Below are 14,448 nucleotides of genomic sequence, written 5' to 3'. Positions count from 1 at the left end.
GCACAGCTGGGGACCCCCAGCCTGCAGGGATGATGGGCAGGTGAGACCCCCTATGGTGACTGTGCCCACCCTCCTGCTATTATTACAGTCTTGTGTGTTACACTGTAGCAGCTTCATATCCTCTAGATGTCAGACTCCTTATAGTTCTATCCATTCAGCTGGTAAAAAAGTAACAACTGAGGGTGAAAAGACGTAGAACTGATGCATCATGGGAGAAAACTGCTGAATCATCAGGAGGGGATCGGGAACATCAGATCTGGACATTGGGGTCACTCTACTGAAGGTCTAGTGCGGGAGGAGGCGGGGCACAACACAGGAATTTTCTTTGGTGTTTTTTGCTGTCAGGCTCCGCCCACTTGGACCGTACACAAAATGAGTTTTAGCTGGAGAGCTCCTTTAAGTATACTCAGTTTTACATTTTAGCTGAGACAACAATAAGGGTTGTCAGCCACCACTAGAGGGAGCTCACTACATACAGATTATACAGCCACCACTAGGGAGAGCTCACTACATACAGATTATACAGCCACCACTAGAGGGAGCTCACTACATACAGATTATACAGCCACCACTAGAGGGAGCTCACTACATACAGATTATACAGCCACCACTAGAGGGAGCTCACTACACACAGATTATACAGTCACCACTAGGGGGAGCTCACTACATACAGATTATACAGCCACCACTAGAGGGAGCTCACTACATACAGATTATACAGCTACCACTAGGGAGAGCTCACTACATGCAGATTATACAGCCACCACTAGAGGGAGCTCACTACATACAGATTATACAGCTACCACTAGGGAGAGCTCACTACATACAGATTATACAGCCACCACTAGAGGGAGCTCACTACATACAGATTATACAGCCACCACTAGAGGGAGCTCACTACATACAAATTATACAGCTCCCTCTAGTGGTGGCTGTATAATCTGTATGCTGTGAGCTCCCTCTAGTGGAGGCTGTATAATCTGTGTGTAGTGAGCACTCTCTAGTGGAGGCTGTATAATCTGTATGTAGTGAGCTCTCCCTAGTGGTAGCTGTATAATCTGTATGTAGTGAGCTCCCTCTAGTGGTGGCTGTATATCTGTATGTAGTGATCTCCCTCTAGTGGTAGCTATATAATCTGTATGTAGTGAGCTCCCTCTAGTGGTGGCTGTATAATCTGTATGTAGTGAGCTCCCCCTAGTGGTGGCTGTATAATCTGTATGTAGTGAGCTCCCTCTAGTGGAGGCTGTATAATCTGTATGTAGCGAGCTCCCTCTAGTGGTGGCTGTATAATCTGTATGTAGTGAGCTCCCCCTAGTGGTGGCTGTATAATCTGTATGTAGTGAGCTCCCTCTAGTGGAGGCTGTATAATCTGTATGTAGCGAGCTCCCTCTAGTGGTGGCTGTATAATCTGTATGTAGTGAGCTCCCCCTAGTGGTGGCTGTATAATCTGTATGTAGTGAGCTCCCTCTAGTGGTGGCTGTATAATCTGTATGTAGTGAGCTCCCCCTAGTGGTGGCTGTATAATCTCTATGTAGTGAGCTACCCCTAGTGGTGGCTGTATAATCTGTATGTAGTGAGCTCCCTCTAGTGGTGGCTGTATAATCTGTATGTAGTGAGCTCCCTCTAGTGGTGGCTGTATAATCTGTATGTAGTGAGCTCCCTCTAGTGGTGGTTGTATAATCTGTATGTAGTGAGCTACCCCTAGTGGTGGCCGTATAATCTGTATGTAGTGAGCTCCCTCTAGTGGATTGCTGTATAATAACCTTCTAGTGGTGGCCGGAGATGGACAATGTTTTGTCAATGCAGAGGGTTTGGAGCTCTGTATCACTCACACACACCTGGCCTCGTTAATAAAGCTTCGTCACTGCAGCCGCTTATTAAAAGACACGTGACAACCGCAGCACAAAATACACAGAGAAATGCGTCGTCTTTATTGTTGAGTTGGAATTACAGTGAGTTGAATCTGCCACTTCCTGCCCTGGGGGGTACAACATGGCGGATGGTGAAGAGGACATCAGGCTCCACCCATCTATATCACACCCAAAGTGAAACGGTGGAGGGGCCATCCCAGTGGGGCTGCCGATGAAGTCCACGGTTATAGGTTACTATGGCGTCCTCAGCGAGGGCGACATCCAGGGGTTTACCCCGGAAGCCATGTTGGGTGGTCTGTCTCCTGTTTGGACACGAACCCTCGCACAGACGCCCCATCACCTCTGAGCGCTTGTGTTGAGACGGCCTCCAGTGGTTGCTCCATCCATCTTCCAGTAGTCCTAGCGCGTCACATGGAGAGTTCACATATAATGCCCCCCGGTCATAAGACCCCCGTGAACACATTGACCCCCAGCAGTCAGTGTTAGTGCCTGAAAATCAGAGGTCCTCCGGCAAAAGGCAGTAAATCCATATACAAAGTCTATACGTCGCTGGGGGCGGAGTCTTCCTTCAAGTCTTGGGTTAGAAGGTTTGGAGGGGTCCACCATAGTCCTAGGTGTCCTTGGAGAGATCGGGGGGGGGGGGCTGTATTTACAGAAGACTTTCTACAAGGCACACAATCTACTATTATACACGTCCATTATATCGTCCTGGTCATTATCAAGGCTCCGCCCATCTCGCAGTCGCCGCCTACATGGTCCAATGACAGCGGTCGGATCAGACCTGCAAAAAGGGGAGAAGATCAATGACCACCATTATAGAAACTGACCACTGTAACCTAAGGGGGGCGGGCGGCTGGGCAGTACCAGAGGGTCCTCAACCTGCCCAAATCTGGGACTCCCCCTGCTGCACCCCTTCTCTTCCCCTACTACAGGATAAGCTCCCGCCCTCCAGGAGCCGCACGGACATCCTAATAACTATAAACTAGAGGGCGCCATTACACCTGATGAACAGCAGGGGGCTGGGGCTGACTGTGAGTCAAGGGGGAGGGGTTTACTATAGCGCCCCGTTTGCAAATGTAAATTTTAGCGGTAAATTAATGTTCTTCTGACAACGATGTCCATGGAGAAGTTGTCGGCTCCTCCTTCTTCTTTTCATATCTATGAAGGTTGATGAAAATTGACATCTTTATTAAAGCAGGAGTTGTCAGATGGGCTTTACCTGGAACCTCCAGCGCTGCCGGCATCATACGTTTCCCAGGAGCTGGAAAGAGACAAGAAGACACAAAGTAACAGAAAGACCTCAATATAAGAGGAGCGGCTGATATCAGACATCTTATTACAGTACAGCAGCGTTATAAGAGGAGCGGCTGATATCAGACATCTTATTACAGTACAGCAGTGTTATAAGAGGAGCGGCTGATATCAGACATCTTATTACAGTACAGCAGCGTTATAAGAGGAGCGGCTGATATCAGTCCCATCTTATTACAGTACAGCAGCGTTATAAGAGGAGCGGCTGATATCAGTCCCATCTTATTACAGTACAGCAGCGTTATAAGAGGAGCGGCTGATATCAGTCCCATCTTATTACAGTACAGCAGAGTTATAAGAGGAGCGGCTGATATCAGTCCCATCTTATTACAGTACAGCAGCGTTATAAGAGGAGCGGCTGATATCAGTCACATCTTATTACAGTACAGCAGTGTTATAAGAGGAGCGGCTGATATCGGTCCCATCTTATTACAGTACAGCAGGGTTATAAGAGGAGCGGCTGATATCAGACATCTTATTACAGTACAGCAGTGTTATAAGAGGAGCGGCTGATATCAGTCACATCTTATTACAGTACAGCAGTGTTATAAGAGGAGCGGCTGATATCAGTCCCATCTTATTACAGTACAGCAGTGTTATAAGAGGAGCGGCTGATATCAGTCCCATCTTATTACAGTACAGCAGCGTTATAAGAGGAGCGGCTGATATCAGTCCCATCTTATTACAGTACAGCAGTGTAATAAGAGGAGCGGCTGATATCAGTCCCATCTTATTACAGTACAGCAGTGTTATAAGAGGAGCGGCTGATATCAGTCACATCTTATTACAGTACAGCAGTGTTATAAGAGGAGTGGCTGATATCAGACACATCTTATTACAGTACAGCAGTGTTATAAGAGGAGCGGCTGATATCAGTCCCATCTTATTACAGTACAGCAGTGTTATAAGAGGAGTGGCTGATATCAGACACATCTTATTACAGTACAGCAGTGTTATAAGAGGAGCGGCTGATATCAGTCCCATCTTATTACAGTACAGCAGTGTTATAAGAGGAGCGGCTGATATCAGTCCTATCTTATTACAGTACAGTGTTATAAGAGGAGTGGCTGCTATCAGTCCCATCTTATTACAGTACAGCAGTGTTATAAGAGGAGCGGCTGATATCAGTCACATCTTATTACAGTACAGCAGTGTTATAAGAGGAGCGGCTGATATCAGACATCTTATTACAGTACAGCAGTGTTATAAGAGGAGCGGCTGATATCAGTCCCATCTTATTACAGTACAGCAGCGTTATAAGAGGAGCGGCTGATATCAGACATCTTATTACAGTACAGCAGCGTTATAAGAGGAGCGGCTGATATCAGTCACATCTTATTACAGTACAGCGTTATAAGAGGAGCTGCTGATATCAGTCCCATCTTATTACAGTACAGCAGTGTTATAAGAGGAGCGGCTGATATCAGTCACATCTTATTACAGTACAGCAGCGTTATAAGAGGAGCGACTGATATCAGTCCTATCTTATTACAGTACAGCAGCGTTATAAGAGGAGCGGCTGATATCAGTCCTATCTTATTACAGTACAGCAGCGTTATAAGAGGAGCGGCTGATATCAGTCACATCTTATTACAGTACAGCAGTGTTATAAGAGGAGCGGCTGATATCAGTCACATCTTATTACAGTACAGCAGCGTTATAAGAGGAGCGGCTGATATCAGTCCCATCTTATTACAGTACAGCAGCGTTATAAGAGGAGCGGCTGATATCAGTCCCATCTTATTACAGTACAGCAGCGTTATAAGAGGAGCGGCTGATATCAGTCCCATCTTATTACAGTACAGCAGCGTTATAAGAGGAGCGGCTGATATCAGACATCTTATTACAGTACAGCAGTGTTATAAGAGGAGCGGCTGATATCAGACACATCTTATTACAGTACAGCAGTGTTATAAGAGGAGCGGCTGATATCAGTCCCATCTTATTACAGTACAGCAGCGTTATAAGAGGAGCGGCTGATATCAGACATCTTATTACAGTACAGCAGCGTTATAAGAGGAGCGGCTGATATCAGTCACATCTTATTACAGTACAGCGTTATAAGAGGAGCTGCTGATATCAGTCCCATCTTATTACAGTACAGCAGCGTTATAAGAGGAGCGGCTGATATCAGTCCCATCTTATTACAGTACAGCAGCGTTATAAGAGGAGCGGCTGATATCAGTCCCATCTTATTACAGTACAGCAGCGTTATAAGAGGAGCGGCTGATATCAGACACATCTTATTACAGTACAGCAGTGTTATAAGAGGAGCGGCTGATATCAGTCCCATCTTATTACAGTACAGCAGCGTTATAAGAGGAGCGGCTGATATCAGACACATCTTATTACAGTACAGCAGCGTTATAAGAGGAGCGGCTGATATCAGACACATCTTATTACAGTACAGCAGTGTTATAAGAGGAGCGGCTGATATCAGTCACATCTTATTACAGTACAGCAGCGTTATAAGAGGAGCGGCTGATATCAGTCCCATCTTATTACAGTACAGCAGTGTTATAAGAGGAGCGGCTGATATCAGTCCCATCTTATTACAGTACAGCAGTGTTATAAGAGGAGCGGCTGATATCAGACATCTTATTACAGTACAGCAGTGTTATAAGAGGAGCGGCTGATATCAGACACATCTTATTACAGTACAGCAGTGTTATAAGAGGAGCGGCTGATATCAGTCCCATCTTATTACAGTACAGCAGTGTTATAAGAGGAGCGGCTGATATCAGACACATCTTATTACAGTACAGCAGTGTTATAAGAGGAGCGGCTGATACCAGTCCCATCTTATTACAGTACAGCAGTGTTATAAGAGGAGCGGCTGATATCAGTCCCCTCTTATTACAGTACAGCAGTGTTATAAGAGGAGCGGCTGATATCAGACACATCTTATTACAGTACAGCAGTGTTATAAGAGGAGTGGCTGATATCAGACACATCTTATTACAGTACAGCAGCGTTATAAGAGGAGCGGCTGATATCAGTCCCATCTTATTACAGTACAGCAGTGTTATAAGAGGAGCGGCTGATATCAGTCCCATCTTATTACAGTACAGCAATGTTATAAGAGGAGCAGCTGATATCAGACACATCTTATTACAGCACAGCAGTGATATAAGAGGAGCGGCTGATATCAGACACATCTTATTACAGTACAGCAGTGTTATAAGAGGAGCGGCTGATATCAGTCCCATCTTATTACAGTACAGCAGCGTTATAAGAGGAGCAGCTGAAATCAGACATCTTATTACAGTACAGCAGCGTTATAAGAGGAGCGGCTGATATCAGACATCTTATTACAGTACAGCAGCGTTATAAGAGGAGCAGCTGAAATCAGACATCTTATTACAGTACAGCAGCGTTATAAGAGGAGGGGCTGATATCAGTCACATCTTATTACAGTACAGCAGTGTTATAAGAGGAGGGGCTGATATCAGTCCCATCTTATTACAGTACAGCAGTGTTATAAGAGGAGCGGCTGATATCAGTCCCATCTTATTACAGTACAGCAGTGTTATAAGAGGAGAGAGACTGATATCAGTCCCATCTTATTACAGTACAGCAGCGTTATAAGAGGAGCGGCTGATATCAGTCCCATCTTATTACAGTACAGCAGTGTAATAAGAGGAGCGGCTGATATCAGTCCCATCTTATTACAGTACAGCAGTGTTATAAGAGGAGTGGCTGATATCAGACACATCTTATTACAGTACAGCAGTGTTATAAGAGGAGCGGCTGATATCAGTCCCATCTTATTACAGTACAGCAGTGTTATAAGAGGAGTGGCTGATATCAGACACATCTTATTACAGTACAGCAGTGTTATAAGAGGAGCGGATGATATCAGACACATCTTATTACAGTACAGCAGTGTTATAAGAGGAGCGGCTGATATCAGTCACATCTTATTACAGTACAGCAGTGTTATAAGAGGAGCGGCTGATATCAGACATCTTATTACAGTACAGCAGTGTTATAAGAGGAGCGGCTGATATCAGTCCCATCTTACTACAGTACAGCAGTGTTATAAGAGGAGCGGCTGATATCAGTCCTATCTTATTACAGTACAGTGTTATAAGAGGAGTGGCTGCTATCAGTCCCATCTTATTACAGTACAGCAGTGTTATAAGAGGAGCGGCTGATATCAGTCACATCTTATTACAGTACAGCAGTGTTATAAGAGGAGCGGCTGATATCAGACATCTTATTACAGTACAGCAGTGTTATAAGAGGAGCGGCTGATATCAGTCCCATCTTATTACAGTACAGCAGCGTTATAAGAGGAGCGGCTGATATCAGACATCTTATTACAGTACAGCAGCGTTATAAGAGGAGCGGCTGATATCAGTCACATCTTATTACAGTACAGCGTTATAAGAGGAGCTGCTGATATCAGTCCCATCTTATTACAGTACAGCAGTGTTATAAGAGGAGTGGCTGATATCAGTCACATCTTATTACAGTACAGCAGCGTTATAAGAGGAGCGACTGATATCAGTCCTATCTTATTACAGTACAGCAGCGTTATAAGAGGAGCGGCTGATATCAGTCCTATCTTATTACAGTACAGCAGCGTTATAAGAGGAGCGGCTGATATCAGTCACATCTTATTACAGTACAGCAGTGTTATAAGAGGAGCGGCTGATATCAGTCACATCTTATTACAGTACAGCAGCGTTATAAGAGGAGCGGCTGATATCAGTCCCATCTTATTACAGTACAGCAGCGTTATAAGAGGAGCGGCTGATATCAGTCACATCTTATTACAGTACAGCAGTGTTATAAGAGGAGCGGCTGATATCAGTCCCATCTTATTACAGTACAGCAGCGTTATAAGAGGAGCGGCTGATATCAGTCCCATCTTATTACAGTACAGCAGCGTTATAAGAGGAGCGGCTGATATCAGACATCTTATTACAGTACAGCAGTGTTATAAGAGGAGCGGCTGATATCAGTCCCATCTTATTACAGTACAGCAGCGTTATAAGAGGAGCGGCTGATATCAGACATCTTATTACAGTACAGCAGCGTTATAAGAGGAGCGGCTGATATCAGTCACATCTTATTACAGTACAGCGTTATAAGAGGAGCTGCTGATATCAGTCCCATCTTATTACAGTATAGCAGCGTTATAAGAGGAGCGGCTGATATCAGTCCCATCTTATTACAGTACAGCAGCGTTATAAGAGGAGCGGCTGATATCAGTCCCATCTTATTACAGTACAGCAGCGTTATAAGAGGAGCGGCTGATATCAGACACATCTTATTACAGTACAGCAGTGTTATAAGAGGAGCGGCTGATATCAGTCCCATCTTATTACAGTACAGCAGTGTTATAAGAGGAGCGGCTGATATCAGACACATCTTATTACAGTACAGCAGCGTTATAAGAGGAGCGGCTGATATCAGACACATCTTATTACAGTACAGCAGCGTTATAAGAGGAGCGGCTGATATCAGACACATCTTATTACAGTACAGCAGGGTTATAAGAGGAGCGGCTGATATCAGTCCCATCTTATTACAGCACAGCAGTGTTATAAGAGGAGCGGCTGATATCAGTCACATCTTATTACAGTACAGCAGCGTTATAAGAGGATCGGCTGATATCAGTCACATCTTATTACAGTACAGCAGTGTTATAAGAGGAGCGGCTGATATCAGTCCCATCTTATTACAGTACAGCAGTGTTATAAGAGGAGCGGCTGATATCAGACATCTTATTACAGTACAGCAGTGTTATAAGAGGAGCGGCTGATATCAGACACATCTTATTACAGTACAGCAGTGTTATAAGAGGAGCGGCTGATATCAGTCCCATCTTATTACAGTACAGCAGTGTTATAAGAGGAGCGGCTGATATCAGACACATCTTATTACAGTACAGCAGTGTTATAAGAGGAGCGGCTGATATCAGTCCCCTCTTATTACAGTACAGCAGTGTTATAAGAGGAGCGGCTGATATCAGACACATCTTATTACAGTACAGCAGTGTTATAAGAGGAGCGGCTGATATCAGACACATCTTATTACAGTACAGCAGTGTTATAAGAGGAGCGGCTGATATCAGTCCCATCTTATTACAGTACAGCAATGTTATAAGAGGAGCAGCTGATATCAGACACATCTTATTACAGCACAGCAGTGATATAAGAGGAGCGGCTGATATCAGACACATCTTATTACAGTACAGCAGTGTTATAAGAGGAGCGGCTGATATCAGTCCCATCTTATTACAGTACAGCAGCGTTATAAGAGGAGCAGCTGAAATCAGACATCTTATTACAGTACAGCAGCGTTATAAGAGGAGCGGCTGATATCAGACATCTTATTACAGTACAGCAGCGTTATAAGAGGAGCAGCTGAAATCAGACATCTTATTACAGTACAGCAGCGTTATAAGAGGAGGGGCTGATATCAGTCACATCTTATTACAGTACAGCAGTGTTATAAGAGGAGGGGCTGATATCAGTCACATCTTATTACAGTACAGCAGTGTTATAAGAGGAGCGGCTGATATCAGTCCCATCTTATTACAGTACAGCAGTGTTATAAGAGGAGCGGCTGATATCAGTCCCATCTTATTACAGTACAGCAGCGTTATAAGAGGAGCGGCTGATATCAGACACATCTTATTACAGTACAGCAGTGTTATAAGAGGAGCGGCTGATATCAGTCCCATCTTATTACAGTACAGCAGTGTTATAAGAGGAGCGGCTGATATCAGACACATCTTATTACAGTACAGCAGTGTTATAAGAGCAGCGGCTGATATCAGTCCCATCTTATTACAGTACAGCAGTGTTATAAGAGGAGCGGCTGATATCAGTCACATCTTATTACAGTACAGCAGCGTTATCAGAGGAGCGGCTGATATCAGTCCCATCTTATTACAGTACAGCAGCTGTTATAAGAGGAGCGGCTGATATCAGTACACATCTTATTACAGTACAGCAGGTTATAAGAGGAGCGGCTGATATCAGACACATCTTATTACAGTACAGCAGTGTTATAAGAGGAGCGGCTGATATCAGTCCCATCTTATTACAGTACAGCAGTGTTATAAGAGCAGCGGCTGATATCAGTCCCATCTTATTACAGTACAGCAGTGTTATAAGAGGAGCGGCTGATATCAGTCCCATCTTATTACAGTACAGCAGTGTTATAAGAGGAGCGGCTGATATCAGACACATCTTATTACAGTACAGCAGTGTTATAAGAGGAGCGGCTGATATCAGACATCTTATTACAGTACAGCAGTGTTATAAGAGGAGCGGCTGATATCAGTCCTATCTTATTACAGTACAGCAGTGTTATAAGAGGAGCGACTGATATCAGTCACATCTTATTACAGTACAGCAGCGTTATAAGAGGAGCGGCTGATATCAGACATCTTATTACAGTACAGCAGTGTTATAAGAGGAGCAGCTGATATCAGTCACATCTTATTACAGCACAGCAGTGTTATAAGAGGAGCGGCTGATATCAATCACATCTTATTACAGTACAGCAGTGTTATAAGAGGAGCGGCTGATATCAGTCCCATCTTATTACAGTACAGCAGCGTTATAAGAGGAGCGGCTGATATCAGACATCTTATTACAGTACAGCAGCGTTATAAGAGGAGCGGCTGATATCAGACATCTTATTACAGTACAGCAGCGTTAAAGGGGAGCCGCTGATATCAGACATCTAATTACAGCACAGCAGTGTTATAAGAGGAGCGGCTGATATCAGACACATCTTATTACAGTACAGCAGTGTTATATAAGAGGAGCGGCTGATATCAGACACATCTTATTACAGTACAGCAGGGTTATAAGAGGAGCGGCTGATATCAGACACATCTTATTACAGTACAGCAGTGTTATAAGAGGAACGGCTGATATCAGTCCCATCTTATTACAGTACAGCAGTGTTATAAGAGGAGCGGCTGATATCAGTCACATCTTATTACAGTACAGCAGTGTTATAAGAGGAGCGGCTGATATCAGACACATCTTATTACAGTACAGCAGTGTTATAAGAGGAGCGGCTGATATCAGTCACATCTTATTACAGTACAGCAGTGTTATAAGAGGAGCGGCTGATATCAGACACATCTTATTACAGTACAGCACTGTTATAAGAGGAGCGGCTGATATCAGACACATCTTATTACAGTACAGCAGTGTTATAAGAGGAGCGGCTGATATCAGACACATCTTATTACAGTACAGCAGTGTTATAAGAGGAGCGGCTGATATCAGTCACATCTTATTACAGTACAGCAGCGTTATAAGAGGAGCGGCTGATATCAGTCCCATCTTATTACAGTACAGCAGTGTTATATAAGAGGAGCGGCTGATATCAGACATCTTATTACAGTACAGCAGTGTTATAAGAGGAGCGGCTGATATCAGTCCCATCTTATTACAGTACAGCAGTGTTATAAGAGGAGCGGCTGATATCAGTCACATCTTATTACAGTACAGCAGTGTTATAAGAGGAGCGGCTGATATCAGTCCCATCTTATTACAGTACAGCAGTGATATAAGAGGAGCGGCTGATATCAGACATCTTATTACAGTACAGCAGTGTTATAAGAGGAGCGGCTGATATCAGTCCCATCTTATTACAGTACAGCAGTGTTATAAGAGGAGCGGCTGATATCAGTCCCATCTTATTACAGTACAGCAGTGTTATAAGAAGAGCGGCTGATATCAGTCCCATCTTATTACAGTACAGCAGTGTTATAAGAGGAGCGGCTGATATCAGTCCTATCTTATTACAGCACAGCAGTGTTATAAGAGGAGCGGCTGATATCAGTCACATCTTATTACAGCACAGCAGTGTTATAAGAGGAGCGGCTGATATCAGTCACATCTTATTACAGTACAGCAGCATTATAAGAGGAATGGCTGATATCAGACCCATCTTATTACAGTACAGCAGTGTTATAAGAGGAGCGGCTGATATCAGTCACATCTTATTACAGTACAGCAGTGTTATAAGAGGAGCGGCTGATATCAGACACATCTTATTACAGTACAGCAGTGTTATAAGAGGAGCGGCTGATATCAGACATCTTATTACAGTACAGCAGTGTTATTATTAGAGGAGCGGCTGATATCAGTCCCATCTTATTACAGTACAGCAGTGTTATAAGAGGAGCGGCTGATATCAGTCCCATCTTATTACAGTACAGCAGTGTTATAAGAGGAGCGGCTGATATCAGTCCCATCTTATTACAGTACAGCAGTGTTATATAAGAGGAGCGGCTGATATCAGTCCCATCTTATTACAGTACAGCAGTGTTATAAGAGGAGCGGCTGATATCAGACACATCTTATTACAGTACAGCAGTGTTCTAAGAGGAGCGGCTGATATCAGTCCCATCTTATTACAGTACAGCAGGTTATAAGAGGAGCGGCTGATATCAGTACCCATCTTATTACAGTACAGCAGTGTTATAAGAGGAGCGGCTGATATCAGACACATCTTATTACAGTACAGCAGTGTTATAAGAGGAGCGGCTGATATCAGTCCCATCTTATTACAGTACAGCAGGGTTATAAGAGGAGCGGCAGATATCAGTCCCATCTTATTACAGTACAGCAGTGTTATATAAGAGGAGCGGCTGATATCAGTCCCATCTTATTACAGTACAGCAGTGTTATAAGAGGAGCGGCTGATATCAGACCCATCTTATTACAGTACAGCAGTGTTATAAGAGGAGCGGCTGATATCAGTCACATCTTATTACAGTACAGCAGCGTTATAAGAGGAGCGGCTGATATCAGTCCCATCTTATTACAGTACAGCAGTGTTATAAGAGGAGCGGCTGATATCAGTCACATCTTATTACAGTACAGCAGCGTTATATAAGAGGAGCGGCTGATATCAGACATCTTATTACAGTACAGCAGTGTTATAAGAGGAGCGGCTGATATCAGTCACATCTTATTACAGTACAGCAGTGTTATAAGAGGAGCGGCTGATACCAGTCACATCTTATTACAGTACAGCAGTGTTATAAGAGGAGCGGCTGATATCAGACCCATCTTATTACAGTACAGCAGTGATATAAGAGGAGCGGCTGATATCCGACATCTTATTACAGTACAGCAGCGTTATAAGAGGAGCTGCTGATATCAGTCACATCTTATTACAGTACAGCAGCATTACAAGAGGAGCGGCTGATATCAGTCCCATCTTATTACAGTACAGCAGCGTTATAAGAGGAGCGGCTGATATCAGTCACATCTTATTACAGTACAGCAGCATTACAAGAGGGGCGGCTGATATCAGTCCCATCTTATTACAGTACAGCAGCGTTATAAGAGGAGCTGCTGATATCAGTCACATCTTATTACAGTACAGCAGCATTATAAGAGGAGCTGCTGATATCAGACACATCTTATTACAGTACAGCAGCGTTATAAGAGGAGCGGCTGATATCAGTCACATCTTATTACAGTACAGCAGCGTTATAAGAGGAGCGGCTGATATCAGACACATCTTATTACAGTACAGCAGCGTTATAAGAGGAGCGGCTGATATCAGACACATCTTATTACAGTACAGCAGCATTACAAGAGGAGCGGCTGATATCAGTCCCATCTTATTACAGTACAGCAGCGTTATAAGAGGAGCGGCTGATATCAGTCTGGAGTTGCAGAGGATTGTATTGATGTGATTCAGCTGTATATAAGTGCCACATTCCGCAGTTTCTATGGCAGCACTCACCGTCAACGGGTCTGTAGTGAACGCCGCCATACTCCTCCTTATATCCGTCTCACTTCCTCGTATAGGAATGAGGGAAAGGTTCCCAAATGTGGACTCCAGGTGTGAGCTCCGCGTCCTCACTAGTGAGCTCTGCTCCGGCCACAGGCTGCCATACTGCGGGCACAGACAGCAGAAGTAACGTCACATGGCATCCTGTACACTACCACGGATGTGGGCAGAATGGGCAGCGCCACCTGCTGACAACCCACAGATTTACCCCAGAACATGAATACAATAACCGAACCTGAACAAACATGAAGGCTGCAAACCATTCCCTCATATCTGTAACCGATTCGCAGCAGAGATACCTGCGGAACAAAGAGATCAGTGAGATAGACAGAGAGATAATAGATAGATAGATAGATAGATAATAGATAGATGGATAATAGATAGATAGATAGATAGATAGATAATAGATAGATAGATAATAGATAGATAGATAATAGATAGATAGATAATAGATAGATAGATAATAGATAGATAG

General features: G+C 43.9%; 1 protein-coding gene across 3 annotated transcripts in view; it reads right to left on the bottom strand.

Annotated features, from left to right (window-relative positions):
* Positions 1–1,908: 1,908 nt before the first annotated feature.
* Positions 1,909–14,448, bottom strand: part of ARAP1 (ArfGAP with RhoGAP domain, ankyrin repeat and PH domain 1) — a 125,247-nt gene continuing 112,707 nt past the window's right edge. For all 3 annotated transcript variants that reach the window (XM_044287367.1, XM_044287370.1, XM_044287368.1), the window contains 4 exons: positions 14,209–14,272; positions 13,926–14,078; positions 3,091–3,132; positions 1,909–2,652 (listed from right to left, as the gene is read on the bottom strand). In XM_044287367.1, coding sequence (XP_044143302.1) covers positions 3,115–3,132; positions 13,926–14,078; positions 14,209–14,272 — 235 coding nt within the window. In that variant the 3' untranslated portion in view covers positions 1,909–2,652; positions 3,091–3,114. The remainder of the gene's footprint in view (positions 2,653–3,090; positions 3,133–13,925; positions 14,079–14,208; positions 14,273–14,448) is intronic.

Source organism: Bufo gargarizans, chromosome 3, assembly GCF_014858855.1.
Source record: "Bufo gargarizans isolate SCDJY-AF-19 chromosome 3, ASM1485885v1, whole genome shotgun sequence".
In the NCBI taxonomy this organism is placed as follows: domain Eukaryota; kingdom Metazoa; phylum Chordata; class Amphibia; order Anura; family Bufonidae; genus Bufo; species Bufo gargarizans.
Note: the sequence above shows the minus strand (reverse complement) of the source record. Positions and strands in the feature narration are given on the sequence as shown.